The sequence below is a fragment of the Biomphalaria glabrata genome, chromosome 14 (assembly GCF_947242115.1).
Source record: "Biomphalaria glabrata chromosome 14, xgBioGlab47.1, whole genome shotgun sequence".
In the NCBI taxonomy this organism is placed as follows: domain Eukaryota; kingdom Metazoa; phylum Mollusca; class Gastropoda; family Planorbidae; genus Biomphalaria; species Biomphalaria glabrata.
This window is the reverse complement of record NC_074724.1, coordinates 33,741,762-33,758,009: the sequence shown is the minus strand read 5'-3', so window position 1 is coordinate 33,758,009 and position 16,248 is coordinate 33,741,762. Positions and strand designations below refer to the sequence as shown.

At 35.4% G+C, this 16,248-nt stretch overlaps 1 protein-coding gene across 3 annotated transcripts; it reads left to right on the top strand.

Annotated features, from left to right (window-relative positions):
- The first annotated feature begins 744 nt into the window (after positions 1-744).
- Positions 745-16,072, top strand: LOC106070710 (uncharacterized). Of its 3 annotated transcripts, none has more exons than XM_056010436.1 (11): positions 745-903; positions 2,464-2,659; positions 2,866-3,031; positions 4,722-4,909; positions 6,029-7,852; positions 8,001-8,211; positions 8,456-8,663; positions 8,956-9,111; positions 9,555-9,742; positions 9,863-9,988; positions 10,848-16,072. In XM_056010436.1, exons 2-11 carry the CDS (start codon positions 2,465-2,467, stop codon positions 12,086-12,088), a joined length of 4,503 nt encoding a protein of 1,500 aa, XP_055866411.1. In that variant the 5' UTR covers positions 745-903; position 2,464; the 3' UTR covers positions 12,089-16,072. The 3 variants fall into 3 exon arrangements, with proteins under 3 accessions (XP_055866411.1, XP_055866409.1, XP_055866410.1); XM_056010434.1 differs by having other exon boundaries at positions 9,863-10,003; XM_056010435.1 differs by lacking the exon at positions 745-903 and adding an exon at positions 922-1,988 and having other exon boundaries at positions 9,863-10,003.
- Positions 16,073-16,248: the final 176 nt, after the last annotated feature.

Here is a 16,248-nt window from a genome sequence, read left to right as displayed (position 1 = left end):
TGTGTGATTAGATCTTTTATAGAATAGGCCTAGGTTCATTAAAATATAAAATGGTAGTGACTTAATCTAGATCTACATTTTAAGCCCCTTCCCACTTTCCTTTACAAATTATAATTAAAAATATCGAACGAACGTAGACATGTTCTAAATCTAGATGTTGATTCTCTGCAAGGCTTTGCTATTAATCAAGATTCCACCATTTAGTGCGCAATATTATTATGATTTTTAACTGGGTCACGACCTAAGGCAGACTGGCACGGAAATAACGTATAACGTGAGGATAAAGAATCCGTAATATACAAATCTAGAGAAAATATCTTTGAAATCATAATAATAACATACGTCTAGAATAATAGATTGCATAATTGCCTAGTATATAAATAATACAATATATTGTAATAGATCGAATTTATCTGTGACGCCTAACTCATGACCATGTAGACAGTAGACCTAGACCCTAGACCTAAATCTCTTATTTTAGTATAACATTTGAACAAATAAGAAATCGAATAACCAATCAAATTCTTATAAATTTGGACTAAAAGTAGGCCCTTCAACCATACAAGAAATAAAAAAAATCTAGATCTAGAAATATAAAGCTGTTTTTTTTTAAATATAAAATTGATCTGAATCATTTTTATAATTCATAGTAGAACAAAAATTAATTTAAAGTGTTTAGATGTTTTAACAATGCTTAACTGGTCTCTTGTTATAGATTACTTCAGTCAACATTAGCGTAGGAATTCGTTGATTTTCTGTTCCACAAGCCTTGACCTAGTTTACCAAGTTCAGCTGTGAATGATGATGGCGTAGAGAGACTTTTACATTTAATGTTTCAAGTAAGAAAAACAATTGACTATTCAAGATTACCATTGATAAATTGTGTCTTCACGTGATATGAAGGTAAGTCTTATAACATGTTAAATTATCTAATTAACAGAAACTCCTAAGTAAGCTGTTTTCATTGACGATTTCATTTCCACATGTGATAAATAAAATAAAGCGGATGCCCCGATCGGGTCGACTTGTTGAACAACAAAACCTGTGTGCATAGATAATGAGTTGAGGTAGTCTAGAAAGAGGAGCCGGGTATGTTTTATGTTTCCTCAAATGTAATCGAGGCATTAATGCACTAATCTTGTTAAAAATGGAAACTTCTAGTATGACTTTTTCTCGGCACGTTTAGTATAGAGAAGCATGATTATCTAAAATCGGTTTTAAAGGGACGAACATGAGGAGTTTGACAAAACCGACACGTGAGTCCCAGTACTTCGCGTGTCCTCTTTGGCCTTGATATTTATTTTGCCTGTCTGGTCTTTTATGTACCTTCCTCACTATTTGCTTTCAACCCGTTATAGTACATTTGTTTTTAAATTTGGGAGGCCTTATTTAACTTAAACCTCATATGTATCAATGCTTTATTTCACTCTGAAGTCATGTTACTATCTATATCAAATAAATTGACTTTAACTAGGCGAGTTGTCGACGAACTACACCCGGCCTTTTGTTGACTGGGCTGGGAATGAACCAATCACAGCAAAGAAGACTGACGTAAATCTTTGTGTGGGTTTAGTTGACCTAGATAGCTTTAACGAAGACGACTGTTTATCTCATTCTGTCTGGATGTCATTTGAATCGATTATTTTGACTAATTTGTAAAATCAACATGATAATGTTCGATTATACACTATTCAAACATACAAGCATAGATTTTTATGTGTGTATTTATAATAAAAGAATCAACGTGAATCGGACATTAAATTCCAGTTACAACAATGAAATTTTCTCCTGGGCTAGGCCGTAGTCTTAAACTTAAGCCTAAATATAGAAAATAGAACATGTAATTTGTAATAAAGATTGAGACTAGATCTAGATGTTATAGGTCTGGTTAAAAAAACAAAGTTTTTAAATACTAATATAATATAGAGATAAATTGTTTGACATTAAATTAAAGCTGTTTTACATGGTGCTGGACTACAGCATGCTTGGTAAATAATACGATTATTATTAGATTATAGATCTATCTAGATACATTACTTACTTATTTCTAAATCGTGAGTCATGTGTGGTGAGAAGACTAAACTACAAAATATTAATACTTAAGGTGTTCTGCTTACTAAATTGTTTATATAGAACTAGTCACTAGTGTTTCTCAAGTTAAATATCACTAGACCTTGTAACCTAGTTTAGTGAGGATTTGGAACTGGTTCAGTGTTGTTTTTTTTTTTTAAATAGTTATAGAAATGTAATAAATATAGTTCTCTTAAAGAGGGCTAGGTACAATTCTCTACCAGTCTACAGAGCTACTGACATACTTTAAGTTTGGAATAATCATAGAGGCTATGGGAGATTGCCTTTCTATCATCATCAGTGATTATATCAGCAATGCATTTTTAAGAATGCTGTCTTTTTTTATTGTATTTATGAATATAATAATAGCCTTGACATTTCCTTCTATGCCAGTATGGACGGTGAAGGGAAAGACAAAAAGGAAATTAGGCGGCCCATGAATGCATTTCTAATCTTCTGCAAACGCCATCGAAGTGTTGTCAGGCAGAAGCATCCAGATATGGATAATCGTAGTATTACACGAATGCTAGGAGATCTTTGGGCTAACCTCGGAGAGGAAAAGAATACATACACTAATCTTGCCAAACAGGTTGGACACTTAATTTGTTTAAAAAAAAAGTCTTTGACCTGGACTCAATGTAAATAAAATGTAATGTTGAATAAAGTTAAATTTTAATTTGTTAATGATCATCTTTGAGCCTCACATTTACCAGCTTTGACTAATTTAAATTTGCAATTTTTGTTTGCAGAGTGCACTTTGTATCACTATTAATAAATCTAATGCTTTATTTTCAGTATAAAGATGCTTTTTTAAAGGCCAACCCCAACTACAAGTGGCACAATTCTGACAAGCTAGTAAACTCAACCTCCAAAGCAACAACTAAAACAGTCAATCCCTGGATGATGAAGAGTGTTGGAGATATGTCTCAAGAAGGATGTATAATCCCTGGAAAATTAGCTGGTAATATGCCCATAAGGAAACTAATTATTACATTTTGGTTCCATGTTTTATTGATCATTTTCAAAGTAATCCATTTATAAAGATTTTTTTATTATAATTAATTGTTTTACATTATACATGCATAATAAAAAGTTTAAAAAGCTATTCAATCGAAGGCCTAACGTCATACAGCCGTTGGGCCTTCGAATGAGAGAACCCATCCAAAATTTAACCCCACCCATTGACCAAATCTCTAAAATAGAAACCCCTCAGAATCCTCCTTGGCTAATGAATAAACCCAAATTAAATTTATCCCTCCTTAATTTCAAAAAAGAAAATACAGACCCAAGCATACTACAAGTCCACTTTAGGGAACTGCAGGAGAGCTACGGAGATTGTGGCACCATCTACACAGACGGATCCAAAATGGAGGGAAAGGTCGCGTGTGCCTGCTCCTTTCGGAATAAAACAATCTCCCGTAGACTCCCCGATGGCTGCTCCATCTTTACGGCCGAATTGCACGCAATATTGCTTGCACTTATGGCCGTAAAAGCATCAGAAAGGAGTAAATTTATAATCTGCTCCGACTCCAAATCTGCATTGCAAGCTTTGGGGCGGATGAAGACTGACATCCCATTGGTACATAAGAGCCTGAAGCTGTTGGACCTAATAACAGCCGACCGTAGGGATGTCACCTTCATCTGGGTCCCCTCCCATGTTGGCATTGAGGGAAACGAAGCCGCAGACAGAGAAGCAAAGAGAGCCCTAAATCATGCGGTGTCAGGAACCCAAATTCCCTACTCGGACCTGAGACAAAGTATTACCTCTGTCACCTATCGAGAGTGGCAGAACCGATGGGAGGCTGAGACTCACAGTAAACTCAGGCAGATTGTGGCGGATGTCAGGTGGCGGCCCACATCTAAGGGTCTGACAAGGCGTGGTAGCACAACCATGTCCAGACTTAGGATTGGCCACACCTACATCACGCACTCTTTTGTACTGAAGAGAGAGGAGCCCCCACTTTGCGAGTACTGTGACTCTCGCCTCACCGTGGAACATATCCTCGTTGATTGCCCCAGATACCAGGATGTCAGGGCGAAATATTTTAGAGCCACTAATCTAAAAACACTATTTAATAATGTCGACCCTGGGAAGGTACTGGGCTTTATTCGGGAAGTGGGGCTATCTACGAAGATCTGATTTCTGAATTTGTGAACATGCACTATTTACATTAGATTTTTACCAAATATTTAAATTTTTACTACCTTTACTATTTTAACTGTGAATAGACCTTGATTTTAATTATATGACTGTATAGAATCTGGCCCTTGTTGTTTAGAGAGAGAGTAGTCCTTAAGGGACTGCAGGCACGACATGGCCTAAATTGTGCCGATGTGCCTCAAATCCAAAAATCCAAAAAAAAAAAATCCAAAAAGCTATTAACTTTGTGTTTGCCAGGCTAGTTTAATTGTTAATAATCTGACTGCTGTTTATAGTGCTACAATGTATGGAGTTTGTGTAGCATTTTAATTAGTGGTTTGTAGATCAGGAAGATCACGATTGATTGACATCGGCAAAAGTGGGAAACTTAAATTTGTTGACTGCCGCTTCAGACATAAAACAATCCCCTCTGTTTTAGAAAGAAATTAAAGTCATTGTCTTGTTTATTAATGTATAAACTATTAAACATAAATTATTGTTTTATTTTCAGATTTAGACAAGATGGGTGGCTTGAATTTGTTGTTGATGGCCGACAAAGAGACATCCCATGATGCACCAGTTTCAAGTTCATCACTGTCGTCTGCACCATCTCATGTTGTGTCTACATTTACTGAACAGCCTGCTAGAAGTCAGGCAATCACTTCAACAGCAAACAGTGCTCTGTTGCAACTTGCCGAGGTAGGCTTTAGACAAAGTTCATAGTTCAAGATGGCATGCTTTCTTAACTAGGGGTACATTGGTTACAGGAGGAGTGCATGGAACTAATAATTTAAGTCTGTTTAAACATCTTGGTTAGTAGTAATTGTAAATAAAACTAAATATTTAGGCGCAAAGTATTGGTCTTGTGGGTACCAAAAGAAATTGCCATATTTAAAAAAAATTGTTAAAACTTTTGAAATGGAATGTTTCAATCCTTATAAATCAAGAGAACTGAAAATAAACCATAGATTTGTCTTCATCAGTATAAATCCATGGGATTTAAAACAAAAAAAAATTCAAAACTTAGTGTTTTTTTTATCAAACATTTCAACGATCAATTCTGTTCTAAATTGATTGAAGTTTATAAAATATGGTAGCCTAAAATAAGTAAATTGTTTAACAACTTCAGTAACTTACATGAATACATACATTGTAGAACAACTCCAGTAACTTACATGAATACATACATTGTAGAACAACTCCAGTAACTTACATGAATACATACATTGTAGAACAAGCCAGTAACTTACATAGATACATACAAACATTGTAGAACAACTCCAGTAACTTACATAGATACATACAAACATTGTAGAACAACTCCAGTAACATACTTACATTTACTCCAGTAACTTAAATACCTTGTAAAACAGTTACAGTGACTTATATACATATTTTGCTTAGCAACATCAGTAACTTACTGGTACATGCATTGAGAAAAAAAAACAATTTCATTAACTTATTTATATTGTAAAAGAACTCATTAACATATGATATATATTAACAACTTCAGTAACATACACCATTAAACAACTCCAGTACTATATTTATAGTTAATACATGCACTTGATATTACTTATTAAATGTTCTATGTGCTATCCATCAGTCTTCTTGGGTGAACCCATTACTTGATTCCACTTTTGCACCTTTAGCTACTCCTGTTCCAACTTAGAAATCTGTATGCCAATGATTAATACAGTGTGGAAGTGAAATTAATGGCTAAAAATTTTGTGCATTGCCTCTAGCGTTGAATCTAAATATAGGTTTTTAAAAGTCTGCCTCTTCAACATCAGGAGATTTCTGTGTTTTCTTCTCCAGATGTGTTCAAGTGAGCTAAACAAGCCTACCATTAGAAACTCCAGCCTGGTTGTACCCTGTGGCAAGGCTGGTTGGAGTGCTTCAAACTCTGCGTCTCTCATCACTCATTCAACTCCTAAAACGTCCAACTCAGTAACCAATTCATCATACCATCAGCCTATGCCACCACCAAAGAAGAGAGCCAGGCACTGGAGCCTGACTGAACTCGACAGCGTCAGCGATTCTCAGACTGTGAAGACGGAGAGGGATGATGATGATAGTCTGGACTTGTCTCCCCTGAATCTGTCTGCACACCACAAAAGAATTGTCTCCCTTCCACAGCTCGAGAAGTACTCAGATGTGGAACACTTCAAACGGAGCACACCCAAAAGAAGGCTGTCATCTTCTGCAACAGAGTCTATACCTTCTCCTTTACCTTCTTACATGGAAGGTGCTGAGTCTCCCGTGTTCCATGACTCTTTTAACTCAGACAAACAGGAGTCCTCGTTGTCAGATGTAAAAACTTTAGATCAGTCTTCAAGAGAATGTGAAAAACTTCCCAATTTTGAACAGCGGTTCTCTCCAGGTTTTGTTTCTGGGGGACCTGGGGCAGTGCACCCGTCTAACACAGGTAGATATAATGCAACGGGAGAGCTGCCACAGACCACTTCCATCAAACTTGAACATTTTGATCTTCCAAAAGTAAGTTCTGTAAAACTAAACACTCCAGAGCTTAGCCATTGGAGAGATTTGATGATGAAGTCTAACCAGGCCAGCCCCAAAACCACAGTTGAACCATTAACATGTGTAAAACTTGAAGATGGTTCTAACAGCCAGTGTTCTGTTAAGTTTGAGCCTACGAACTGGCTCTCTGAAGAAAAGTCAGTGAAACTTTTCATACCTTCCACATCACCTTGTAACGTACAAACCAACGGACCAGAAAATGCAACATTTGCTTTGGCCCAGATATATGAACGAATGAAGAGCCAGAGTCTTGCAGAAAAAAGTGTGCCCACCTCACAACGGGAGATTTGTGAACCGATTTCAAGAGCCCCTCCATTGAACTCGTCCAGCACGGAGGTGAAGTTAAAAAAGAAATGGGTCGAGAGAATGCTAGTTGAGACGAAGCTCTATGAAGATGTTCAGCGACATGAAAAAATGCCACTTATGCATTCACACCAGGCGGAGGAAAAGAGATGTGAATTTAAAACAGAGGCTGAACTCAATGGCCATTCCAACAAAATAACAGCTGGCTCTTCTCAAAAGGATGCTCAAAAACATTTAAATCCAGTGCAGCCTTCTACAGAAGCCATCAGTCAGCCATGTCAAATGCCAGTAAGTCAGCCGTGTCAAATGCCAGTTTCCTTTAGTGCCATTAGTCACCCAAAACTTATGATGCAACTGTCTCAAAATCAAGCCCCACATTCTTATCAGCCAGGCCAAATATGGCGTCAGAAATGCTGGTCAGGGAGCCCAACAAAAGAACTTCCCCAGAAACTGTTTGAATGCGCCAAAGACACCAAAGAAAAGGCTCCCAACTCTGCTTGGTCATCCGAGTCCAGTGCCAAAGAAGGGAAGTCACTGAAAGAACCAATCCTAAAACCTATAGCAGCTTGTGGTCAGAAGATCTATGATCACATTCTGCAGAAACTAAACAGCTCTAACTTCAATGTGGAGAGACCTGTAATGAAAACTCGGTTTCCATTACCAGCCATGACCTTGGTCGGTACAAAATCTGAGCAATTGTTGAACAAAAGCCCAAAAGATGAACAGATGTGGGTGTGGCGAGATACAACTAGAAAACCGATGACAGCGAGTAGCTTGGTTGAAAAGGTGGTTAGAGAGGTGAGTAGCTTGAACAAATCTATTTTGCATGATGGGGTATCAAGTTAAAAGTTGCTTTTCATACAGTAGTGTGTTTGTAAAGAGTGAGCACGGTTATAGTTCAGCCTACTTGTCAATCGTTCACTTCAGTTGGTTCAAATTATTTCAGGTGTGTGGCTCGCCCCCCAGGAAAGATGGTTGCAGCTCTTGTTGTACATCTGAACTTCTCCCACCACAAATTAGCTTGGTAGATAAAAATAGTCTCAGTCCATCGCCATTAGTCATGACTATCAATCAAGAGATGACTGGGAAAGATATTACAGCAGAGAACAAGTCTGATTGGAGAGCTGGCAAGACATCAGACTCTAGTCCAAGTCATGGTAAGACTATTTAAAATCTGATTCCAGCATTGGTTTTAGAGTACCGGGAGATTGAGGACATAACGTATACTTTTCCTCTGATACATAATTCTGTACAGCTGCAGTCATAATGTTTCTAATCATGTGTATTAATTTTATACAAGTTTCTGTTCAGATTATGATGATAATGTTGAAAATATTGGGTTTTTTTTTATATGGAGGTCATTGCTAATAGAATTTTTCCTATTTCAATGATTTCTTGTAGAAGCTGACTCCAGTAGTAAATGTGTCATGCCAGCAATAGATAGTGGAGACCTCTCTGAACATGAGGATTCTATTGTGCCCCAAGTAAGAAAATCTAGACGAGCCAATAGAGGCCAAAAATATCAAGAACTGATCAAGGAAGGTTTCATTCAGCCTTCAAGGGAAAGGTTGGCTGCTAGGAATGCAGAGCGAAGTGGTCGTACTTTTGGGTAAAATTTTTTTTTTCTTTTCTGAATTAAAATAATAAATCGTAAAAACTGAAAGGCATTTTTAACCAGTAAACTTATCGTTGGAACATCTTGATTTGAAATTTTAAAATTATAATTTGGTAATTCATAAAAAAAAAACAGCTAGATAAACCAAGCACAGTTAGTGCGCAAAAGCTTGTAGTACATACATTAAAAACACATGGGAACAGTTGTGCCCATTGTTAGACAGAAATGCTTGTTTTTAAAATAATTGGAATTGATAATATGTAATGTTATAATATTCTTTGACCAGGACCAAAGAGGAATTTGAAAAGCTTGATAGTAAAAAGGTTTTAAAGCGTTCTGCAAGTGAGAAAGATTCATTGAGTGATTCAGCCAACACAAAACTTGTGTCATCTCCATCTGATTCAGCTTTGTTTAATGAAGATGAAAAGAGATTTAAATCAGGGTAAAGTTTTTGAAAGTGATTTTGAACTATTTACTTACACTCTGACTTTTTTTTTTATGTTGCCTTTAGCTGTAACATTCTTTTTTTTTTACATTTAATATGTTATGGCGACACAATCTTTTCTCACCCTTTTTGTCTAGCGATAATATGAGGCAGTTATTGGCTGTGATCATCAGTGTGCATATTTTTTTAAAATTTAATAATTGTCTATTTTTTTTTAGCTCTTTCTAATCTTTGTGCGTTATAACTCAGCTATGTTCAGTTTCTAATGAGTTCTATAGTTGAATAGTAGAATTCTTCTTGGCCTACATCCAGATGGATGACTAAAGAAAAAAAAAAATCCAATTCTGTATACTAGTTTTATGCTCCTTTTTTTAAAAATATTTATTTAATTTTTTTTTTGTGCTTGTTTAATAGAAGAAAAAAATAAAATCTATTCACAGAGCTTTTGACTTAGAAAAAGAAATTGAATCATTGCCAGTTTGCTCCATTGAGCAAATGGAAAAGAAGAAAGCATCTCGAAGGCGCTCAGACTTGGAGCCTCAAATGTCTGGTAACAAAATACCTGTGGAAACAGATTCAGGAATTCCTGGGAAAACTTCTGAGACAGTTGGTACAGTCAACTTTCAAGGTTTGTTGTGTATATGTATTTCACTGCTTACAATTTATTTGTAATTATGGTAAATCAATAAATATTGTTGACTTTTAGATGTTAGAAATTTTTTTTTTTTGTTTTTTTTTTTTTGTTTAGGTACTGGGTGCCCTGCGCCACATATACCTATTCCTAAAGAAAAGAGGCCATCTGAACCTGTGACTGGCAGCAGGAAACGCAAGGCTCGCAGTTATTGCATCACAAGGCTGTCAGTGGAGGCACAAGGTGAGAAGCATAAATGTGAGGTATGTTTCTTAAGTTGTTTTTTTTTTTGTTTAGAAATGTAGTATCCTAGGTTATGAGAGAATTAGACAGGCTTTAAATATGTAATTGTGGTAAATATATTTTTCTTGTACCAGTGTGTTGAAATTTATGAAAAAGAATAAAGGTTTTATTGTCTCCTGCTTATGGTTATACGGTTATTAGGGTGATGCACGATTATTTTAAATAGCATTGTTGACTCTTTAGAAGAATGATAAAGGAGAGTTTAAATGAGAATTACTTATGGGATATTGTATTGTGTGGCTATTGTGTTTTTTTAACTTAGATATAGGACCAGTTAGACTTAATGTTGTAAGGTTTTATTTTATACCAATAAGTTCAGCCTCAATACCCTTGGTAGGAATCTTTATTGGACGGATATATGACCTTGAATTATCAAACTTCTTACTGCCTTTTCTGTATATTTAATATATTCGATAATCTGAATAAACATTTTCTAGGCCAGTTTTACCATCAACACATTTTAAGACTTGTGAAAATGTCTAATTTCAACCATTCTGTTTGATGAATTCATTAGACGCCAAACTTAGTGGTTTACCTCAACTTTCCACATCATGTCATTGAATCCTATGATAAGCTAATACTTAGACATAATCCTATGATAAAGCTAATACTTAGACATCTGATGATGTGTGTGATGTTGTTTTGCAGACTCTTGAACAAAATAAGTGAAAGCTTAAAACAAATGGCACATTCATAACTAAAGAGCCGGCAGCTTTGTAAACATGTGAATTATTGGGACATTTATTTTCGAGATGACGAGCTTGGGCTGTATAAATAATAGGAATGTTTCTCCTTTCAGGTGATGTGAGCACAAGAGATCAGCCTAATGAAGAAGAAAAGACCAGCCCTTCTTCCAGCAGAATTACAATGCAAGCAGAAGTAACTTCAAATGACAATGAAGCCAGTCTAAATTTACCAGTTCAAGTGGACCAGAAACTCCTGGACACTGATATGGCCACTAGTGCTCTTCTTAAGTTATCAGCCACTAAATGCGAATCCAAACACAGTTCAGCCCCCAGTGCCGCCAATAGCAACCTGTCATTTGCAATGACTTCAAATGAAAATAAAAAGCAGGCGTTTTCTGCATCTAGACTGCCTATCTCAACCAGCTCTTCTAAAAATGTAAATCCTTCTGCTGCATCATACAACAAGCCATCTAAAAAGAGCAAAACACAAGTGAAATGTAGAAAGGTCAATTCTGTACATACTTCCAGTGATCTGCAAATGTGTTCATTAGATTTCAGAGCTAGTCAAAATATTTCTAATGCAGCTGGTCCATTAAATGTGCATAATTCTCCACTGCATGTGTCAAAGAAAAAGTGTTCCGTCCAGTTTGTGAACAGAGGTGACACAAATGTAGTCGCTTCCAGCCTCAAAGTTTCTCCTCTGTCAGATCTGAAAGGGGGCAGTCCTACTGCCAGGATGCTGTCTGCACGCCACAACGTCAGTGAAGCTAAGCTCAAGGAAGAGGCCAATGAAAGTAGGGGGCACTTGAATGTCATTGGTCAACTGTCCCATGGTGACAATATCAAAGACAGGAGCTCAAACTCACCGTTTGTGGAGGAACGTGGTGAGGGTGCCACTTCAGCCGTTGTGAGTCAGATGGGTTCTTCGTGTACAACAGATGACAGTCTGTCTCACAGAATCTGCTTGGAGTCGCCCTGTACACCTGGCACCACTGCCACTGTTGTCATAGCCTTGCCAAGTTACGTGATGGGCAGTCAGCTGACAGTTCATCCTCACCTGAGGGAGTCTGAACAGTGTGTTTTGGCTGGGGCAGACACCTACATGCTGGTCAGCTCCAGCAATTGTTACACTCTGGCTGCACCTGCCAATGCTATCTCCACCACACCTTCATCGTCACTTTTCAATGTTGCACCCTCTGTGATTTCCTTGCCCAACTCCCCTTCCACTGCCATGAATGAAATAGTAAGCTACTCTGTGATTGGATCAGGTTCTGTCATGGAGGCAGGGTCACCCCATATGATTGGCTCCCCCCATTTGCCAGAGTCTCCGTCTGTTGCTGCTGTCCAGTCCTAAGTCAACTATACAAGTTTTTTTCAAGTGAGGTGCCACCTGCAGATTCTTTACATACCATAAGCCATATTTATTTTGTATTACCTACCTTGGATACTTCACCATATCATAGATCATTTTGAAGAGAGATGTTGTAGTGTGTGTGTGTGGCAATTCATTAAATAATTATTAAAATGATTATGGCAGAAATTATAATGGAGCCATAAGAACAAATAATTAGGACTACATTTATCTTATGTAGGTCATGTGTGTGTCATGGAAGGAAATCACCTAAATTCTGTTGGCATTCATCTTAATCTTTTGACAGAATCATTTCATGGTGTTGTTCCGCTTAAAATTTCTTCCCGTGAAGGGTTTGTGATGAGCACCAGATTTCTGAGTGATGTGAACAAGTTTTGTTTGTTGGGTCGTATTCAGCTGTGGATATATATGTCTTTCATCTTTCCGTACATGACCTTTTTTTAATTTACTAATTTATTTTGGCGAAAGAGGGAAATGACCTCTTACCTAAGACATTGCAAACCTTGATCAACATTATTTTTTTGACTACTTGCGTTACTGTATACATTTACATTACACCTGGATATATATATATATATTTATTTATTTCCCTTTTCTTAAAATGATCCTTGTCAAGGAAAACAAGTCTAAAAAGGCATCCATTTAACTTATTTGATATACCTCAGTGGAATAGACGTTTCTTTTTCTTCATCATTGGGAACAAATATGCAGGACTCGTGGATATTTGTTTCACGTCATCGTTCATCAATACTTTTAGGGGAAAACACACTCTGTGTGGATGTGTTCTACTTTGGATATTGAAGATTTTGTTTCATTTTGAAGACATTTTAAACTGTTCCCTTTAGACATATTTATTTTTTAAGAACCACGGTGGTTTGTTTTGACCAGAGATATTTTTATTTTAATGTTAACCCTTTAAAAGGTAATAGACAATTTTTAGAAACGATTTTCTAATTTATTCAATGTTAATTATTAACCTTTGACATTTTACATGTACATGTCTTTTTTTTTTCTATGTCCTACACAAAACTTTGAAAACGAAATGTATTGGTGCTGAGAATTTCAGTCCAATGTAAATAGTGAATGTGTAACTGTGTCTACTCTTACTAGTCAGTGTCATAGTTTTGTCCCATTGAGTGCATGGTTCATAGTTATGAATAACTATTATTTCACACACAAAAATAAGGCTAAGGTAGGATTTTTTTAAACTTTGTAATGTGAAAATATTTTTTTCTAGTCGCCCATTATTTTCATTTGTAGCTTCCTTTACTAGGTTCTTGCAGACCTGTGCATAGTGAAGTATTAGTAAATTTATTAAGATCTTTAGTTTAGTTGATTGTGTTAACACAGTTAATTGTTATAGTCCTGAACATTACTGTGTGTATGACACGTAAAACAAGATTAGACTGGGTACCTTAACATTGGGTTCCATAGTGAACCAATCAAAAAAGCCTTGGGTGAGATCCCCACATTTGTTTGTTTGCTTGCATTTACTTTGTTAAAGGAAGTATTAACAATATTCAACAGCTAATATTTGTTGACAAATGTGCTTCAATTTTTTCAAGGGACTTAGTAATGGCATTCTTGTCTGTCCGTTCTTTGATGAGTTTATTTTAGAGAGAAAAAGGTTTTCATTGATGTATCATTTGCTTTGAATCTCTTCTTTATCAAAATGCTACTGACAGTGATTTCATGTGTGCCTTGTTTGGCTTGCCATATTTATTCCACACGGCTGAGATTAACCCATTCAATGTACAATAGCAGTATGTACACTGACATTTATGATACTCTTTGAGTTGTGTGGATATATGGTCATTATTTTTGCATGGCTACTTAAATGTTATGAACTATGTAGGCTTTTATTTAACCTTTGATTTACTCTAGCTGTATCACGGATTGAAAACTAAGAGCTCTGTATGAAAAGCTAAAATTATTTTACGTTATATAAAATTTTTTGTTTGTTTGTATTATTAAAATGGTCAACCTTGTGCACTTGAACCTGGATATGCTGATCTCTTAGGTGAAAAGTATCCAGTAGTACAACCAACTAAAAGATGAGACATATATATATATATATCTGTTAATGTAATTTTAATTAATAAGGAATTGTCCTTAAGTGCAAAGATGAATGAATAGTCCAGTATGAGCCTACAAATTATGTCACATCCAACGCAGATAAAGCTTTTGTAATATCTAGAAAACACTAAAAATTTTACTGCATTTGGAGATAATGCATGCTGCAACAATCACTCCTTCATTTTTGGATTTTACTGCAAGTGCAAGTGTCATAACTAGGTTTAACTCAAGAACCAAATCACATGCATGCTTTCAGAAACAGACCTTTTGATAGTTTTACAGAAGTTTTGTACACTATGTTACAAAAGGTGTAGTTACAAAGTCTTTTTTTTTTTTTTTTTTTGTGGTTAAATGATAAGTTTTTAAAACATGCTATTTTTTGTGTGGTTTCTGATTTTCATATTACAATCAATGCTTGAATCAAACTGTCACGGGATGAGACCAAATTTCAGCTTTTGTCAGTGCTAGAAATACTAGTAAGCCCTAATTGTTTTTGTTTTTTTATATATTTCAGTTTAGTGAATTCTTTGTCAAAATTATTACTTTAATTTTGGGTTCAATTTGTTGTTAAAAGTATAATTTAGAATAGTTCTAACGCTAAATAATTTTCTCAAACTTGACATTTTCTTGTATCAAAAAGATTTGTAAAGCAGCATCTCTGTCATGCGCTAGGACAAGTGAATGTTTGTAAGACTTGGCTATTAAATATATTAAATCTAATTAACTCCCTATCATTCATCTATAATTGTGTACCAGCATTCAGGCATACAATTTTTGTGTGATAATTTGTTGAACCACAATTAGTAATTTAAACCACAGTATATTTTAATCAGTTAAGTTTGATCTCATATTGTTATAGATTAGAAATACATCTAGATTAGGGATACAGTTAAACCCATTTTCTTTTTAATGGTATGTGCATGTCATATACCAGAATTTTATGGTTGAATTCTTTTTTTCACAAACTTTGTGTCAAAACCTAATTTTTTTTTTTTGGCAGGTAACTACAAAAACTGACAGAACAATCATGATTGCTTTATTTCACTACATGACTCAACTTTTGACTTCCTACGAAAAGGTCTTGTCGATATTAATGTTATTTATCCTCAGAATTATGGGTGCCAGAATCTGCTTGTTTTTTCTTTTTAAATAATGAAGTTTCCACAGTAGGTTTTAAAAAGAAATGGCTAGAATTCATTATTTTGTTTTCAAGGCATGTATTTTCCACTATCAAAAAGCAGCTTATTTTTTTTTTGTAATGTATTCTACTTTAACTAAAGATTAAAACATTTCTTTTAAACACTGCATAAGGCTAGGTTTATATTACTATGTTTTTTAACATAAGGCTAGGTTTATATTTTCTTAAAATTGATATGGCAATGCCCTTGTACACAAGACATTTATACTGTGTATTTTTATCATGTGTTCTGTTCTTCTACAGTACATTATTTATTCTTATAGTCCTCTTTCATATATATATGCACCTTATCAAAATGTTTTCTTATACATTGTAACGACTGACCAGATGACATGGTGTGACCTAGAGGACACTTGTGAATTGCTTCACTCTGCCCATTTTATTAGTATTTTCAGAACTTTTATTTCAAAGCTGTTTCATATTTATGCAAAAAAAATAATTATGTATTGTATTGAGTCTCATCAAAGAACTGACATCTATTTTTTTTTTTTTTTTTTATTAAATGAACTTCCATAAATTGGGTTTGAGACATTATAGATTTGTTTTTGTTCGTTTTTTTAAAACTAAGAATTTATCTGAAATTATTGAAATAAACCTTCTAGCGTCCTGACTTGCATTTTGTTTTTTCTTGACTGAAAAGGTACATTTTGATTTGGATTATGTATGAAATAAAATACAAGTTTTATCATTTTGTGGATTTCTTTCACTTTGTTTATATTGTGTGTATCTATTATGGTGTTCCTGATTGCTCTTATATTGTTGTTGTTGTGGTTGAAATGCTGAGGTGGACAATTGTAGTCTGAAATTCCATTTGTATCTGTCACGTCCCTAGTGACACCTCATTGTTTACAAAATGAGGACATTGTAC

What these genes read in the sequence shown, in the direction of transcription:
- LOC106070710 (XM_056010434.1), top strand. Translation starts at nt 2,465, where the DNA reads ATGGACGGTGAAGGGAAAGACAAAAAGGAAATTAGGCGGCCCATGAAT. An exon ending in ACACTAATCTTGCCAAACAG is followed by an intron (nt 2,660 to 2,865) that starts GTTGGACACTTA and finishes CTTTATTTTCAG; the next exon opens with TATAAAGATGCTTTTTTAAA. An exon ending in AATCCCTGGAAAATTAGCTG is followed by an intron (nt 3,032 to 4,721) that starts GTAATATGCCCA and finishes TTTTATTTTCAG; the next exon opens with ATTTAGACAAGATGGGTGGC.